The 18754-nt window shown below is 36.5% G+C and overlaps 1 protein-coding gene and 1 pseudogene across 2 annotated transcripts; both read right to left on the bottom strand.

The window, feature by feature from the left end:
* Positions 1-3225: 3225 nt before the first annotated feature.
* Positions 3226-7418, bottom strand: LOC119777351 (arrestin domain-containing protein 3-like). 2 transcript variants are annotated; one of them, XM_038276200.1, is made up of 6 exons: positions 6797-7418; positions 6616-6670; positions 6363-6534; positions 6192-6279; positions 4037-4293; positions 3226-3562 (listed from the first exon to the last, which is right to left on the bottom strand). In XM_038276200.1, exons 1-6 carry the CDS (start codon positions 7053-7055, stop codon positions 3434-3436), a joined length of 960 nt encoding a protein of 319 aa, XP_038132128.1. In that variant the 5' UTR covers positions 7056-7418; the 3' UTR covers positions 3226-3433. The 2 variants fall into 2 exon arrangements, with proteins under 2 accessions (XP_038132128.1, XP_038132126.1); XM_038276198.1 differs by having other exon boundaries at positions 6616-6676; positions 6797-7417.
* A 2413-nt stretch (positions 7419-9831) lies between these two features.
* LOC119777352 lies at positions 9832-16603 on the bottom strand (annotated as a pseudogene).
* Positions 16604-18754: the final 2151 nt, after the last annotated feature.

Raw genomic sequence — 18754 nt, forward strand, 5'->3', positions numbered from 1 at the left:
CATGCCGGGCGAAAAGGTTACCCAGAAGTCCTCCGTCCTCGCAATGTGGGAAAGCTCTGCCAGGGGGAGTTCTACCAGTGCCAGCATGGTAACCTAGTTGCTACAGTGACCCGGGATGTCAAAATGGTTAGCTGCCTCTCCACCAACTCCACACCTGGGATTGTGGGGATCAGTCCGAGCCGTCAGCACCCAGACACAGATGGGGAGGGGGAGAGCGACAGCCTGGACGGCTCTAGCTTCTCGTTCGGTGTACCACGACCTCTGCCACTGCTGCTGTACCAGGAAAACATGAGGGGGGTGGACCTGTGTGATCAATTGAGGGAGTGCTACCAGGTAGGCAGGCCGTGCAAGAAGTGGTGGCGCTACTTCCTGTGGTTCTATGTCAACCTGTGTATCGTCAACGCCTACATAATACTTAGGGAAAGCCGAGGTGGCGCGCCTCCGGCTGGATTCAATGGGAAGCAGTTCACACAGCGTCACTTCCGCGTGCGGCTGGCGCAGCAGCTGATTGGAGACTACCAGGGGGCGAGGGGCATGGAGCGAGCAGCACGTAAGAGGCATGCAGACTCCCCCATAGAGTATGGACATCGACTGGAGCGCATGTCAGAGCGCTCCCGTCGATGCAGGAACTGCACAAACAAGGGACTGCGACACGAAAGTGTTTTCGGGTGCAAGATATGCAACGTCCACCTGTGTAGGGGTGGCTGCTTCTCTGAGTTTCATAAGTAAATCTGAACTCTTTTATATATATATATATATATATATATATATATATATATATATATATATATATATATATATATATATATATATATACATAATTTCTGTAATCAAATAACTCCTGTCAATGTTTTTTAAACACTACAAAAAATATTCCAAAGGTTACCACTACAAGTGCACAGTATATTTACACTTTATGTAGAGCTAGTTTTAGATTAGAGGTATAATTGCACGAATAATATAAAAAAATAATTAAAAAGCTGTAGATTATTTTGAATAGTTGAATGTTTTGGCATCTTGCCTTCTGTAACACTGACAAAATTGCCTTGTATCACTTTTTATACATTTAATTATTGTAAACATTTTATATACAAAAAAAAAAAAACAAGAAGTCAAATGTTTCTGCACTCACAATAGATCACAAAATGTTTACGATGGAAAGTTTATCTTTCTGTTTTTTTCCAAAAATAAAGGCTTCATTATGATGAACTTAACTGAACTCTATTCTGTTTTTATTGTTTTGGTATATAAAAAAAAAAAGACATCAATGAGGAATCTGAGGGTTTTTGACATTTAAATCTTTGATGAATATTCTGAACAAAAATTTTGGTTGGGACTTTAAAGGGGACACAGCTTGGAGCAATTAGAGTAGAAAAAACCCCTCAGTCATTCCAGCCAATCGACTAAGATGAACTTTCTCCCTCCAACAGCAGCCATCTGTGGTCCGTTTACAACAAATCCAAAGTTGTGGTCCTTTTCACTGACAAAACTGAGAAAAATGAATAAAGACTTAGATGAGTATGCTGTGATAAATAGGCTGGAGAAAGCAGAGTAGTGACATAATTTAACCTTGTACACAAGCATTGGTTGAATCAGCACTGCTCAGTCAGGCTGTAGACCTCAAGAGAGTTTAGTTAAAATTTTTAGACACAGGCAAATATTTTTCTAATGAGTTTATTCTGCTGTGGGCTTCTAATTCTGTATGTAGGCAGAGATGGGCCACTTCTGCAAGGCAGAGTCCTCGTCTCCAGCCTGCTTCTGTCTGAGGTCTCTGTCCTTCTTAAGCTTTCTATCTCTTTATCACTCTCCCTCCTCAGGCTCTGCTGTGCCATCCCTCACACACACATCACAGAGACACACACATCCTCCCCTCCCTTCCCCTTCACTCCACTACCTTGCACTCCCTCTCAACCGTTCCTCAGCTGGGAGAGGGTTAGTCAACTGGACGCCCATCCCGCTGATCTGCGGTCGCCCCCGTGGGGGGTTACCATGGCAACCGTGGCCGATGAAGACAGGGAGTCGCCGGCAGGCCCACATGGTTGTCATGGCGCTGACTCTGGCTACGGCAATGGGAGGTACCAGAGGCCACACCTCCATGCTCGGCTCTCCAAAAGTAGAGAGGGCTGTGGTATGGTGTTGTGTAGTGTGTGTGTTGGTGTGTGTGTGTGTTAAAGGAGCTGGCTGGCTCATAACGTGCACAGCCTGCACAGAGCCAGAATGGTTACCAGGCAGGCTTTGCTACAAGCACAGTCAAGACCAAAATCGCTGCCAACTCTGAGCCCGTGTTGTTTTCTAGAGACATCCTCATGCAGGTGTTGCTTGGCATTAGAAGAATCTGTCTTGCCCCGTGTCACATCGCCTGTATTAAGATAGATGAGGCAGATAAAGCCACATTTGGGCCTATGTGCAGTACAAAAGTCAAAAGCGTGGACGCACAAACGATTACTTCGAATAAGTGGTATTTTGTCAAATGTTTGAAGTACAATATAGATATTTCTCCCAATAATCCATGTGAGTAAAGCGTCTTCAAGTTCGGTTAGTTTGGTATGAATCATAAACCCTTGTCTGAGCTGACTCATGTCCTTCCCAGGGTAGTGTCCTTTTCAGGGGACATAATTTTTCCTGGATCGACCCCGACCATAAAACTCTGAAGAATCTCTGAGTCTGTTAGGAATAAGGGCCTGGTTTCAATTAGAAACCACTGTTTGGCAAGCACACATACTGTAAGAGTCATCAATGTTCCTTTGTTGAACTCTTTCCTCAGTTGTAATATGAATACTTAGCCAAGGATGATCAAGATGAAAGATTTAACATCTAAACCTCGGTATTTTGCCTTTTTTTTCTGTACAGAATTCATACTGTCACCCTTTAAAATAATAATCTGCATTGCCTCATATGCTTAATGATAAAAGCCTTTTTTTGTTAGGTTAACTTTGCTTACAAATTAAAATAGTACCACAGTCAGAATTATGAGTACTCAGATGTTCTGCATAACTGATAGTCGTCTCAGCAGACACATGTACTCATTAAAATCAAATCTCTTCACCCTATTTCAGGTGATTAGATAACATTTTTATATTAAGATAATATTTTATAGATTATCTTATGAATTAACAGTTCTTAGTTGTCCTTTGTCTATTTGCAACCACCTGTTGCCATTTTGTTTCTTGCTTTTTCAGTTGCATATCTGTGAAAAAGGGCCTGTTTCATTTTATTTATAATTAAATATGCCATTACTCAAAAGTTGCTGACACTGCCATCTAGTGGAAATGTGTAGTATATACTGTATAATGTTTTACCACCATCAGAAGTTACTTTAACATAGACCCAACTTTGAAAGTGATCACTGTAGCTACTTTTATCAATTAATTTAAAATAACACCGACTTGCATTAATGCCATTATATCCATCTTCCTTTCTCAGAACTGTCCTTTTAACCAGGAAGTGTCCTGAAACAGATAGGTCTCCTGGTTTTTTGGGGAAGAGGTGCTGGCGAACTCTGCAGGATGATCAGAGGAAGTTTAATTTCTGAGTCTCTCCGCAAAGGGACATTAAGGATGACCTGTTGGCGAAAGAATAAAAAAAAATTACAAACATTCTAATAATACTTTGATAAATTGACCTATTAATATGACAATGGGCAGTAATGTATGCAATGCTTTTTTCTCTGCCTAATGAACAATTGTGTTGTGAGAGCTCAGATGCAAATCTGTTGGAGTAGATGGCATGATGGAACAGGTTGTGGTGTAATATGAAACTCTTCCCTCGATGAGCCGTGAGGCTTTCAACCCCTCCTATTTACTCTCTCTTTCCCATCACACACTCTGTTTGTTGAGCTCTTTTCATGATTCCAGCACTTAAAAAACCTTCAGTTAGTAAAATAAATACATTTATGAATCAAGCCTTTTATTGATTTATAAAAATACTGAAATTAAAATGGTGTTAAAATGAGATTAAAATGATATTAAAATGGTAGAATAAAAAGGAACTTGTACAGCTGTCTATATTTATCGCCTAACAAGTCTAATTACAGTACCTTGATTTTGTACTCAAGATTCATCAAGCTGCAGTTGAAGAAGGTAGCAGGAAGATATGGAGGGATAATCAACACTTTGGTTACAGTCTGACTGCTCTCGGCAGGAACTGCGTCTCCTATCCCGAACAAGATGTCCTTTGTTTGTGTTTTCCTCTTTGACTGTGCCACAAAGGTCTGCTTCTCACAAAGGTAGAACTTAGGTGTTACAGAGCGTGCCGAGTCATTGATTACTTCCACAGAGACTCCCATTGCCTCACCTTTTTTCAGTCAGGAAGATGCAAACCAATTTATTTTGAAAAACAGACATTGCAGAAACACTGAGCAATACTCAGATAAATGTTTTACTAATGAGGATATTTACCTGAAATTCAACCGGATGTTAGAAACAAACCATGTAATCCACTCATAAAGAAATTTATTTGCAAAAATCTGTTCAATATGCTGAAGAAAAAAATCCAGTGTAGGGACAGACTATTGGAATGATTTTTATAATCAAGACCAATAGTTCCCAGTAACAGTCTTAACATTTCTGGGTGCATTACTTATTTCATTGAACAACTGTACCTCCATATTAAGCTCTCTCTACAGCTCTCTAAAATTGATCAAATGCTCATAGAAAACCTTTATTATGATTCATTTGACTCCTCTGTAATACATTTTGTGATGAGAATGAATTCAACACCAGTTTATTGGTTTCTTATCTCTTTCTTAAAGGTATAGCGGAGGATGTTCTTTTTCCGGGTGTATCATTAAAATAGGTGGTCCTCCTAATTGTCAATCCTTCTGGTGATGTGTCACCAGTGGTGAGCCTGTCATAGTGGAAAAAATTGCAACTCTTCTTTTGGAAAGTAAGCTTGTATGAACGATGCAAACAGCAACTTTTAAGCACGTGCACGAGAAGAAATGGACGCATGCATGCTCTCACACTTAAAGTTGTAGGGAAGTCATATTTAAATTTTAAATCATTCTGGATTAAACGTGTATATAAATGTAATCTTTATCAGACCATATTGTCCCAAAAGTTAGAACATTTCTATCTAAAAGAAAATCCTGTCTTAAAATCTATGGGGTTTTTTTTCCGTTATCTTATGCAGGCCAGTTGGTTATACGTGAGATTGTACACTTAATTTCGGTCAATCATATATCAACTGTCATTTGTCAATGAAATTTTTTCGGTCATAGCATCTTGATTCATATATCGCAGCTAATATACGCAACGGAAATAAGAAATACGAATCATTTACTTTACCATTGAGTTGCGTCCCAGTGTTCACGGGGATGGACGTATATGTCTTTGGCAGGCGTAGAATTAATAGAACTGGCAGCATTGCGAGGCAATGGTTCAAACATGTATGGCTGTAAGCCTTCTACACCAAACCAAGCTTCTGCCGCCCTGGCGTCCTCTTCCATAACATCTTTGTCCGCGCTTTCCTCCTCTAAATAAAAATGTATGACAGAGGAGACTCATCCACGACCTCCGGCACGTTTCTGCTGTCCAAAGCGTTCCTTGACTGTGTCGTTTCTAAGTCACCAATTTAATGCTACTTGATCCCAATGTAATTTCCCATTGGGAACCTGCTACCACTAAGTTGCTAACTGGTTAGCAAGATGCTTCCAAGAAACCGGCTACAATCAAGCATGCTTGCAAACCTTCCTCCACAGCAATCCCGCCCCCTTGATAAACGATCAATCACATTTTTATTGACCCATTTAAGGTCGGGCACCACTCGGGAGAATTCGGAAATGCAACGTTGGAACAGCCGCTTTCCTACGATTTTAATGGGCGTTCCCTCTCGGGAGCGGTTAATTAGTTGTGCATGTGCATTTTTGGGGTGAAAATCCTCCACTATACCTTTAATTATGGCCCTATTGGTCATTAAAAAATAGAAGTATGTCTCTATCCAATGCCATCAGTATGTTGTGTTCACATCATGTAATTCATATATGACACCTTTGCAAGGAGAAATCCCTTCATCAAATAGCACTCTACACTTTTAACAGTAATTACCACTACTACACTACAATACTATCTAGATACTTCCATGTTTTAGATATTTTCTGTCTTTGTATGTATTTTCCAGGATTTTTGTGTACATGTTCAGGACTGTTTCTCTTTGTAGATACTTATGAAAATGTATGTGTTAAATCTACTTACCTTGCTTTAAGCCCATTTTTTCAGAGGTAACATTCATAGCAACCTTCCCAGAGCCACAAAATGAAATCCTGGTTGCGTGCTGTTGCTCCTATCATACCATATAAACACAAGAGAGAAATCTAAATCTTTTAGACATCTACAGAAATGAAGCTAAGCTAAATAATTTCTCACCTTCAGCCCAATGATTATCATTTCTGATTTGGAGGCAAAGGGGAACTCGGACTTGGTCAGAAAGGGAAACTCAGTCTTGGTTTTGTGTACCAACCAAATTGACTGAGTCAAATGAGCTCTCAAACTATACGTGATCTCACCCCATTTACCTTTATAAGATGAAGGCATGTCTCTGTAAAGGGAGAACCCAAAGGCAAAGTATTTTATCTCAATCATCATATTTTAGTTAGTAAATATCTGAGAACAACTCTACCTGCTTGGAATCACAAAGCTGAATGGAAAAATCTTTATCCCAGGGCCTATGATTTCTGAACCTCAAAACAGAGAATAATCTTACACTAGGTGAAAGTTTATCAACTTATTAGTCATGAAAAATTATAAAAAATAAAATGAATAACACTCATCTCAGAAAGCAAATGGCAAAATAAACTTACCATCTCCCTTGTTTTTGTCTTGAAGAATTATATGCTCAAAATAGAAGTATTTCTTCTTGTTGCAGTAAGCCACTAAGGTTTGTCCTTCCTGCTCATACCAAGTCACTTTAGCTTTTCCTTTAGCTCTGACCAAAAAACTCTGCACTTTGATCTCTTTGCTGGTTACCACTGTCACTTTCCCAGAAAGAATATCACCTGGGGAGTAGGTTCCTTGCTCATTCCCCCTGTCGTACTCCACTGAGAAATGCTTCACAGTCATGATAAGACAAACAGCCAATCAAGCTTCTGATTAAAAATCTATTCACATAAAAGCATTGTGCCGAAGTCTTGGAAGTTAGAATTGGGATGATGCCTCACTTTGATGAAGAAAGATGCCGGTAAGACCAGAGTAGTAGACTAGAGAACTGGGTTCTTTGTCTGAACAGATCACGTAATCAAACCTGCTGGTGTCATTTTCACATAGGTAACTCTATCAGGGAGGCCAAAGGCATTAGTTTAACTGAGTATACAGGGATGTTGTACTTTATGTGTGTAAGTTAAATTTTTATTCTTTTTTGTAAAGCAATTGGTATAATGTACCAGTTAATAAACAATCATTATGTATTCAATAGCTTTTTACAGAAGGTAAGACAAAAAAAAAAAAGTGGAAACTATCAAACATCACAAATTTACAACAGATATAAAAACACATTTGAAATAACACAAATTAAGTCACATGGTGATTCACCATAAAATACGTTGTTAATCTAAAACAGAATAAAGCATAACGGGTAAGATCAACACAACTGTTTAACGGATCAACTACAATTAAAATGTAAAACAATAGGAGCATTACTATCACTAAATCAAGGTGTAGGGCTCTACTCAGAGCAAATGACAATCTAAATTGGTGATTCAAAAGTGATGAGAGAGTATTAATGTGATATTCATTTTAAGAAGCAAGTAGAGGCCAGCTGTCATACCATTTGTCTCACTTCTTGATTATGTTTAAGGAGGACCTGATGTGCTATGTACAAAAAACAGAGAGAATTAGACAGCCATTCTAAAAATGCTGCATTACCACAGTTCAAGGAAGATGACATCAATAAGATGGAACTAAATTAAACCATTTTCATGACATTTAAAAAAGAAACAAAAATCTGACAGTTGTCAAACAGTTAGGTGGCTCTATTCTACAGAAAGGTTGAATCAGCCAAATCTATAATCAAACTTTTGTTTAAGTTAACATTTTTGCAGAATCAAACATTGAAAGACTCACTCCTATAAAAAGCTTCACTTTAATATATAAAGATTTAGGCAGATATTGGGCATTTATGAATATGACGAGAACAGCATTGATAAGTCCCACTGCTGTGCAAAGAGGAGCAGAGTGGGATCAACTTTCCTGCTCCACTGTTATCCCAGGAAGTTCTCTGAACTTCTGGTATTTGCTTCCAGTTTGAATTAATAATGTGAACAAATGTTCATTTATTGATTCATCAGGAGGAGACAATATGGGGCCCGTTAGAGTATACAAGTAGGAGGGTGCTGTGAAACCATGCAGAGATGGAAGTCAGATACTGGGACTAGTATCATCTGGGTCATTCTAGCAGTGTTGTTACCTAACTTATTGTGTGCAGATGATGAAAAAATGGTACCTTGTATAACCAGTTTGGGAAAATATTTCCAAAGCCCTCATTACCTGACCTTGAGCAAGCAAACAGTCTGTCAGTCATGCTTAATTGTTCAAACATCTATACTCAAAAAGTCATAGAAATTCTAAACATGTTTCTATTCATTTCAATGTCGGAAACAATACAAACACTGCAAAAACAATCTAAAAATAAGTAAACATTTCTTAAATTAAGTGTATTTGCTTTTAATTTCAGTAGGTAAACATGATTTGCCAATGGAATGAGTATTTCTACTGTTAAAATAAGACAATGAGGTAATAAGCACTTGAAATAAGACAATGCAATTCTTTTTTTATTATTTAAATGTAAATTGCCTTGTTCCATTGGCAAAGTGTCTCACTTACCTCCTCAATTCAAGAACAAATGCACTTATTTTAATTAGATTTAATTTTTTTTTTTTTTTGAATCAGGATAATCCACAAAATCAGGACTTCTACATAAGAAGATTTCTTTTTTTCATTGACAAATTAAGGACAACTAAATAAACACATTACAGATAAATACAATAATTACAAATAAGAGAAGTAGTAAAAATGGACAAATAAATAATAAATAAAACAAAAGATATGCAATTCAAACCTATCAAGCTTATATTTGTAAAAGGATCATTAGCGTATCTTTTTCATTTTCCCCTGATGGACATTTTTTAAAATGCCTGCATTTTCGATCTACATTCAAGATAGTTTTTACTACTTTTAACATTATAGAATTAAGATTATCATACAATCTAAATTAATCTTATGCTGAATTATACATAGACTACAAATAACAGCATTTGCCAACATGGTGAACCTTAACTTTAGCATGTACTCTAGCCTGATGAGGGAGCAGTTCAAAATGGATGGGGAAAGCTCTCGAGGGATGATCATTTCCTTTATCACAGTGGTTTGGCCAGATTGCGATTCAATAGCATCTGACTTTTCCTTCTGTATTTCATGTTTCTGAATTTTGCCTCGGTTTGGGCCAAAGAAGGTCTTTATTTCATACAGTACAAATTTGGCTTTGACTGAACGACTTTAGAGATTCTGAATTTCAACTTTGACCCGGAGGACCTCACCTGTACAATAAAGAGATATATGGTTTATACAAACAATACAAACACTGCAAAAACAATCTAAAAATAAGTAAACATTTCTTAAATTAAGTGTATTTGCTTTTAATTTCAGTAGGTAAACATGATTTGCCAATGGAATGAGTATTTCTACTGTTAAAATAAGACAATGAGGTAATAAGCACTTGAAATAAGACAATGCAATTCTTTTTTTATTATTTAAATGTAAATTGCCTTGTTCCATTGGCAAAGTGTCTCACTTACCTCCTCAATTCAAGAACAAATGCACTTATTTTAATTAGATTTAATTATTTTTTTTTTTTGCAGTGTGGGATATACAAACTAACAGGATTTTCAAACATCTCACTCTAGTTTAGCACAAAATTCTGATTTTAGGAGACACAATGTCCAAGAAAAGAATCAGGATAATCCACAAAATCAGGACTTCTACATAAGAAGATTTCTTTTTTTCATTGACAAATTAAGGACAATCAAATTCTTCCAACAGTTTGGCAGCAGTGGCTCACAGGTTTGGAGTTTGTCCTGTACCTGGCGGGTTATCCATTCAAACCCCAACTCTGTCCATCTCAGTCATTGTGTCATCCATCATTTGTGTGTGAAACAGTGAATGATTGTTGTGTGAAGCGATATAGAAGTACAGGTCATTTATCATTGTTTGGAATAATGATCTCTAATTGTCAATGTCTTCTAATTGCATAAATCCGGGGAGAAGGAAGTAGGCCTTCAATCTGTACTCATCCCAAGTCCATCATGTAGCCTTTTTTTAATTACATGGTTTAGGATTTCTGTATTAGCTGTTTTGCTCTCAATTAAGTCATTTTATCTAGCTAATTTATTAAATTAATCTCCAAGTTCACTGATGGTGGGTGCATTGATTTTGAGGTAGTACTTGCAGCTACATTTGACCAGTGAATGAACTATAATGAGGAAAAATACCAGTACAGCTACTGCTGGTGTGACATACTAAAGGCTACCATTAGAGGAGGAATTTATAATTAAGATCATAAATCTCCAAAGGGATATAAGGGGTACATAGCAGATTCTTCATAGGAAGGTGGGGGTTCCATTGATTGTGACATCCAGGCTGGCTGGTTTCGACTTGCAAATGTTTGAGATCTAGAACAACCAGATGTACTCCCCTCCGACAGCTCAGGAATGATGACAATAGGGAGTTTGACAACCAAGTCTGTCTCACATGGGATTTCCAGATATACCTGCCATGATAAAATATAAAATTTAATGATAGAGAGAGAGAGAGATAAATAAAGTTAAGTATAATGCATATAAATGTACCGTAAGCACAATTATCTATTCACAAATTTGTAAGATATAGGCTTAAATTTCATTTTTTTGTCATTTTGCAAACATTGTTCTTCCAACTCGGAGAATTAACATTCTTGGCCCAGCAGAGTCTCAAATTGTACCTGACAGGGATTCTGTGAATGAAGCTAAATATTAGGATCATAACAAGAAGTCTACCATCCTAATATGTGAATAATATATAGTTATGTGGTCATTCACCACTCTGATAAATTACAGGCAGACTGGTCTTTTTGTACAACTCTTTTAAATATCTTCTTAGGGTGTTAGTTTGTTATGTCTCCAAGTTGGCAGTTTATTGTTATGCAGCAATGCCCAAGTGATGAAGGCACAGTTCACTAGCAGTTTAGACAAATATGTTATGGTTCGTCCCTTTTGGACTTTGAGTTTTCAGTTATCTATGTCCTTCTGTTTTGTTCTTTGGTTTATTTTCCATTTTATATATATATATTATATATAAATTATATATATTATATTTAAGCTGTGTTGCATTTTTTTGAGTTACTCAACCTGAGTTGCCCCCTTTTGCTTGTCTCCTTTCCCCAAGATCCCTTCTAGTTACTTCTATCTACTCCTGCTCCACATTAGCTCATTAGTCCAATATTTTTTGTGTTCCCCATATATACACCTCCTCTGCAGTTGTTTATTGCTGGTTCCTCATCGTACCTTACTCCTCATGTGTGTTTTCCCTGGTGTTTCCTGTTTTTTTGCTTTTGCTGTATTTTGTTGTTGAACTTTACCTTCTATTGCATTTGGTTCTACATTAAATCAGCAAAAACTCAACCCAACTTTGACAAAATATTGGCTGTTTATTTAGTTGTTTGTTTTTTTTAACAGAGGACAGTAGATTTATACTGACATGTCATATCTTCAGTGTACAAAATAGGAGCAGTTAACTTATTTTTTGAGACAGACTACCGGTAAGTGTTAGTGTTAATTAAACTATCATTACTGATAAAACTGATGTGAAAATATACATATCTCCAAACATGTCAGAAACACAACTTTGCTTTTTTAGCATTTTTTTTTGTATAGAATCTAAATATTATGAGGTACCAGACTAAGCAAATAAGAGAAGTAGTAAAAATGGACAAATAAATAATAAATAAAACAAAAGATATGCAATTCAAACCTATCAAGCTTATATTTGTAAAAGGATCATTAGCGTATCTTTTTCATTTTCCCCTGATGGACATTTTTTAAAATGCCTGCATTTTCGATCTACATTCAAGATAGTTTTTACTACTTTTAACATTATAGAATTAAGATTATCATACAATCTAAATTAATCTTATGCTGAATTATACATAGACTACAAATAACAGCATTTGCCAACAAGGTGAACCTTACCTTTAGCATGTACTCTAGCCTGATGAGGGAGCAGTTCAAAATGGATGGGGAAAGCTCTCGAGGGATGATCATTTCCTTTATCACAGGGGGGTGGGCCAGATTGCGATTCAATAGCATCTGACTTTTCCTTCTGTATTTCATGTTTCTGAATTTTGCCTCGGTTTGGGCCAAAGAAGGTCTTTATTTCATACAGTACAAATTTGGCTTTGACTGAACGACTTGAGAGATTCTGAATTTCAACTTTGACCCGGAGGACCTCACCTGTACAATAAAGAGATATACAAGTAGTCAGTCTCCAGCCTGACACACCAAAAAGCTATAACAACAAAATAGATGTAGAGAGGAATTATGGGCCAGTAAAAAAGTTAGAACATGTTAAAAGTGTGGTGCAAATTTCTATTTTATTTCTCTTTATTTGTATCCCTTAAAAAAGCTTTTTAAATCAAGTAAATCAAGTAACTCAAAGTTTCTTGTTAGATACCATGAGAAAGCGATTAGCATCATGTAAAATTGTGAGTACCTTACTAGTATTATTCTTTTATTTTTATGGATGTAAAGCAGCTGAATTTTTTATGATATCAATGGACCAAATAGCGCAATCTGATGCGATATGTCTAGCCATTTTCTGGACGGTATAAAGCGAGTCCATATCTGGTAGATGCCATCCCACAATCCCCTGTAGCATTCTCATTAGAGGTGGGCGATACTGGGAATTTTGGAATTGATCCAACACAAAGTAAATTAAGAAGTCAGTAGCGCTGACATTGGTACTGATACCGATACTTGAACCTGTTGATCTTTTTGTGTTTTTGTTATTTTTACGTTATTATTAGAATTGAACAATAGATCATTAACAAAACAAAGTTTCAAAGCAATTTAAAACAAAATCTTAGACTTAGACTTCAACAGATTTTATTTTGTCATTTTGTACACATACGTGTATACAAAAAGAAATTTTGTTTAGTACAGCTCTCTAGACTTTTTCATTTTTCAAAGTGCAGCCTTGATAAAAGTAAGCAGCAGTGATTAAAAACATTGTGATGAAAAAAAAAAAGTCTGTATAGTTACAGTTCCAACATTAAGTTATTAAAACAAAATTAGCTCTAGAGCAATTATTGCTTGTTTGGCTGGTGCAGGTGAGCCACGTGAGGAGAGGGCAGGGCAATGAGCAGAGTACTTTGACACAGACAGTAAGACTTTGGTGAATCTGCAGCCGTCAGCGATGCATTAGAGGAAAACAAAGGATAGATCTTTTCACACAAGTGTTGTTAAATATCAGTACCAGCACTGGTATCAGTATCATCAATACTAGGATCGATCCGTCCACCTCTAATTCTAACCACCCATTCCAAATACTTCCTTTCTTGTGCAAAGACCTGATTTAGAACAAGTGTTGGAAGTACCAAAATAATGGCGGTAGTAACTGCGCTGTTTTTTCATTGAAAAAATAATCAAAATACTTTTTGCTTACTGTTACATTGCCTGAAATCTAAAGTAATGAGTTAATACAACTTGATGATTCAAAGTGACTCTTTATAAACACGCTCTCCCTGAAGTAGAGCGAGTTTTATACAGCAGGCAGGGAAGGGAGCTAAAATAGAGGCCTACGTGACTCCGACTGACTGAGGAGCCATAATATTCATGGGTCTTTAGAATGTCTTAAACACAGAGGAGAGATGATGGCACAGAGCCACTGATTTAATGACAGCGGTTTTCCAAAAAGAAAGCGCAGCTGAAGTCAAAGGATAAATGTTTCTATAATTTGCTCATTATGTGAGGGAACAAAGACTTTATAAACGTCGGTTAGAAGCTGTAATCTTATGAAGCTCCTTGCTTCATCTGAACTGACTCAAAGCTGCTGCCCAAAATCAACATCATCTTTGCTCTTTCAGGGCTACATTGATTTTGTTTGCATGATTTATGTTTTTTCACACAAATAATGGGATCATAGAATCCTTTGTTATTTTATGGAATTCTATTGAAAATAATATTTTATTTTTGTTAAATTGCTTGAAAAGTATTATTTTTCACTTTCATACCAATTGTATAGCCCTTTAAAGGCTGCCAATATGCAAAAATAAAAAGTTCTAAAAGATCTTAATGTTCTTTTCTTATAAACAAACAGACACCATTACATCTACATAATTATAGTACAACTCACTTGTCAAACCACAAATACAAAAATAAGTATTCAATGTTTTCAGATGTGTAGACCTTATAATTAATTATTTAATTCATTAATCAATAACAAACACCTTATATTCCATAACTGGACCTCTAGTTTCAGTAACAAGAAGTTATTCAAATTCTTCAACATTTTTGATCATAAAACATAACTTCATAGTTTCTTTGGCTGGTAAAAAATACTTATATTGAGGAGTAACTGAGTTACTAACTTAGTTCCTTTTTTAGAGAAGTAACTAGTAACTATAATTAGTAATTTAAGATTCCCAACACTATTGAGGACATTAGTGAAGACATTATCATGAAGATCAAGGATCGCAGCAGACTGTTCATTGATAAAGCTGTGGAGAAAGTCTAGCTTAGGAAACTAACCCTGAGCTTTGAAAATCTACAATAACAGAGCACCTTTCGATTAACCATCGGAAATCTTCAAAGAATTCGGCACAACTGTCAAGATATCAAGACATGCTCGTCCATCCGAACTGACAGTTCAGGAGAGCATATTTTAAAATAAGGCTAATATCCTTGATCTCCAATAATCTCGTAGTTAGCTTTTTCTTTTGCTTTTTAAGGAAAGCCATGTTAAAGAAGGAACGACTACATCGAAGGTGCTGCTTTGGTCGGATCAGATGAAAACTGACATTTTTGTCCACATACAAAACCGTATTTTATATTAAATACCCAGAAAACATGATGCATGCAGGGATATAGGGTGGTGGCAGCATCATGCTGTGGGGATGCGTCTCATCCTCATCAGCTGGATTAGGGAAATAGAAAAAGATCTTTACTGTGTAAAGTTCTCTATCAAGCCCGAGGATCCCAACACCCTTAAGAAAAATTGTTTAAATTCAGGCACACCCATGAGTCAGAATGGCTAAGACCTAAATCTAATTGAAAATTTGACTTATATTGGTGTTGAAAGACAGTCCACATGTCAAGCTGTTATCATAGCAAAGGGTGGTTCTAAAAGCAATAAATTGAGATGCACGCCACAGTTGTCCCTGTCTATTTGTAGAATGTTTTGAAAATGGTGAGTCATTTGTTTTTATGTGGCAACAATGTACTGCTTTGTGTTACAATTACTAAAATGTCCCAGCTGTAGTTTACGAATGTAGCATAACAACTTGTAAAAAACATCACGTTGTATTGATGCTTTTTTGACAGGGCTATGTGTGTCAGGCAAAGGGTGTGCCTAAATGTGCACAATCTAACGATATTATACGTACATCTTAAAGAGCATAAGGACAATTAGAGAACTAATACTTTGTAAACCCTAATTCATTTATTTATTTTTACAAAGCAAATACTTACCTTGTTTGTATCCACTCCGCCTTGTATGGACATCCATTGTAACCTTTCCAGAGCCAAGAACAATGTTTTTGTTCACGCTTTCATGTTGGCGGGCCTAAAATTGCATTGCAAAACATACGGTTTATATAAATTGTACGCAAGAATTATTTCTTAGATCAGAAACTTTGACAATATTTCAACAGTTCTGTTTTTTTTTCTTACCATGAGTCTACTGCCTCTTGCCGTGCCCATAAATGTGAAGTGGGTTTTAGCTTTTCTCCTAAGCTTCTTTGACTGTTTTAACTCTGCCTTCAGCGTATGAACAATTTGCCCAAAGATTGAGGAGAAAGATGAAGGTATTTTTCGGCTAAATAAAAAGAGATAGGAATTATTTTCTGAAAATATATAGGAGCACTAACTTTACATTAATACTGGGATAATACCTGTTTGGTATCTTAAAGCTGAAAGGAAATACATGCCTTCCTTTTTCAATGACTTCCCTTCCTGGAACAAAAAAAAAAAGCTTTCGTATAAGTATTATCAGCTCTGATTAGATACATTTATATTAAGTAGTAGAAATGGTAATTAACATCATACGTCACCATCTTGTTCTCCTTCCTTCACGATATCCTGTTTGATTCGATAATATTTCAATTTGTCCTGAAAATAATCATCAGTCACGTCCTCCCTGCTGATGATGTCCCCATAATAATTAACTAAGCGAACTAAAGCTTTCCCTTTAGCGATAAAAACAAGTGACTGGATTTTTGTTTTCTTTGAGGCCTCCAGGATGATCCGTCCATTTATGGTATCTCCGTTGGTAAAAATGTTCCTGCTGTTGATGGCGTCATATTCAATCTTAAAGTGTTTTATGGTCATCTTTAGCTTTAGCTGAGGATCATGAACAAACCAAAGAGAAACTCAAACTGTGTGAACCCTGCAGTCCTGCTGAGCAGTATTTATACCTGAAGAGTGTTGAGCTTGCAAATCCTGAATAACCTGTTGGGTTGTCTGATGACAAACCTTTAGCTGGTTGGAACGCTACATGATTTGCAAGAGGGGAAAAACATCAGGACAACACAAAAATATTTCTTGGAGAAATAAAAGGCTGGTTGACCTTAAAGTCACTGCTTTCCAGAAAAACATGCTTTTGATAATGAGAACTGCCAGACATTCTCTAGCGTTTTTTAAGAATTCCCTCTAGCGTGGTTTTCTTTTAGAATCTGTATGCAATGTATTCACTTTCCAACTAAAGTTTAAATTATGTGATTTTTAGAGCAAATATATTTACATAATATATTCTTTTAAAACAGTCTGTAATCTATAGTCTCTGAAATAGAAAAGTTTATCCTTTAAAGTGTGTAACTAGTAGGACATTTGTTTACATATTCCACTTCACCTAAATAGCTAGCATTTTAACAGAACCTGGGTGAAGTTATTTACATTTTTTGTATATATACACTAAATTCAGATTGTATGGATGATGCTTTGTAGGTAACAAAAAAGCTGTATTACATTCATAAATCATATGATGCTATATTTATGTTACATGTGATAAAGCATATTTTTTTACTCTCTTTTGTCACTATCTTCCATGATGGTAATCACGGAATATATTGATATTAATATTATAATCCTAAACAAACAATATATTCCAAACAAAAGTTTTTGATACAATTACTGTGCATATTAATAGTGTTTTGGTGAAATTCACTGTTTGGACACTTTATTAGGTAGATCTTGCCAGTACTGGTCTTGACTCCATTTTGCCTTCATAGCTAGCTGATTTGTTTCTAGCATGGATCTCCAACAAGGTCTCAGAAATGTTTCTGAGAGGTTTTGGTCCATGAGATACTGTTATTTGTCTTTGAACTAATATCTGGTGACTAAAGGCCCTCAGTATGATTGCATAATTGGAACATAGATGCCTTCATTCCTCCAAGAAAATATTCCCAAACATCTTTATATAACCATCACTAGCTGTAACCAATTGATACTAGATGTGATATATGCATGCAAGTGTTCACATTAATTTATTTAATCTTACAATCGGAATTTGGAGCAAAAAACAACAAAAATTGGACAAGCTACCTTTAATCCATTATTGTTTATTCATTGTGAACATGTGTCCAACCTGGTGACACTACGTTGTTCTTCTGTATGGTCCTTGGTGTAATACTTGAAGGGCTGACACACTGTGTATCCTCATTTGAGTAATTACTTAAGCTACAGTTATCCTTCTTTTGTCTCACATCAATTATCCTTAATTTATCAAAATCCTTAGATCAAATCGAGTTTTATAAATGTTTTTTTAATGCTTAATGTCATTTAATTCCCTGCATATTTACAGTACTGCAGATGCCTAATGCATCATGTTTCTGCCTGGTGATTGGCTAATCCACCTGGTTAAAAAGCAGTCAGACAGGTGTTTCTATTAAGAGGGCTTTTGAGTAAATGTAAACTGTTCTACAACAGTAGTCTGAATATAAAATCTTTGTAGGTTTCAGGTGTTCTGCTGCATAATATTCCTTTCATCCCTGAACACCTGGATAATTTAGGGACTATCAAACCATCAGTACTTCAGCTTTACCTGCAGGTGATCCAAGGATGAGTAAACTATTGATAAATGCATTTGCAATATTCAACACCTTATTTCATTTAGATGTATTAATAGAATATAGTTTAAAACAAGCATTTCATCCATTCATTGTCTAAGAACCATCTGCCTAATCATTTAGCTCATAATGCTAAATTAAGGACAATGTTTATGATAAAAAAAAAAACTGCCTTTATAATAAATATAAATGCTCCAATGTTAATAACAATGGGGACCGATTTATTTACAGTTAATGAAGGTTATTTCTTGGGGACTTCAGTGGGCACTGTCTCATTCCGGGTGGCTGCCGGGCCCGGCCTGGGCCTCCTGGCCCTGTGGGGATCCCACTTGGGGCTGGTGCACCCCTGGGCCTTGAACCCCAGGGCTCTCATCTAGATCCACCTTTGGCGTGGCAAGCCGCCAGCAGAGACCATGGGCTCACTGCCATGGCCCTTGGGACCCCGGCTCTATGG

This window comes from Cyprinodon tularosa, unplaced genomic scaffold (assembly GCF_016077235.1).
Source record: "Cyprinodon tularosa strain WSP-4 unplaced genomic scaffold, ASM1607723v1 ctg1227, whole genome shotgun sequence".
Taxonomy (NCBI): domain Eukaryota; kingdom Metazoa; phylum Chordata; class Actinopteri; order Cyprinodontiformes; family Cyprinodontidae; genus Cyprinodon; species Cyprinodon tularosa.

Excerpts from the sequence above, each read along its gene's own strand:
- LOC119777351 (XM_038276198.1), bottom strand. The coding sequence starts at position 7,055 with ATGACTGTGAAGCATTTCTCAGTGGAGTACGACAGGGGGAATGAGCAA. Across the intron at positions 6,535-6,615 it reads AGCTTTGTGATTCCAAGCAG|AGACATGCCTTCATCTTATA; the intron begins GTAGAGTTGTTC and ends CTCCCTTTACAG. Across the intron at positions 6,280-6,362 it reads TGATAATCATTGGGCTGAAG|GAGCAACAGCACGCAACCAG; the intron begins GTGAGAAATTAT and ends ATGGTATGATAG.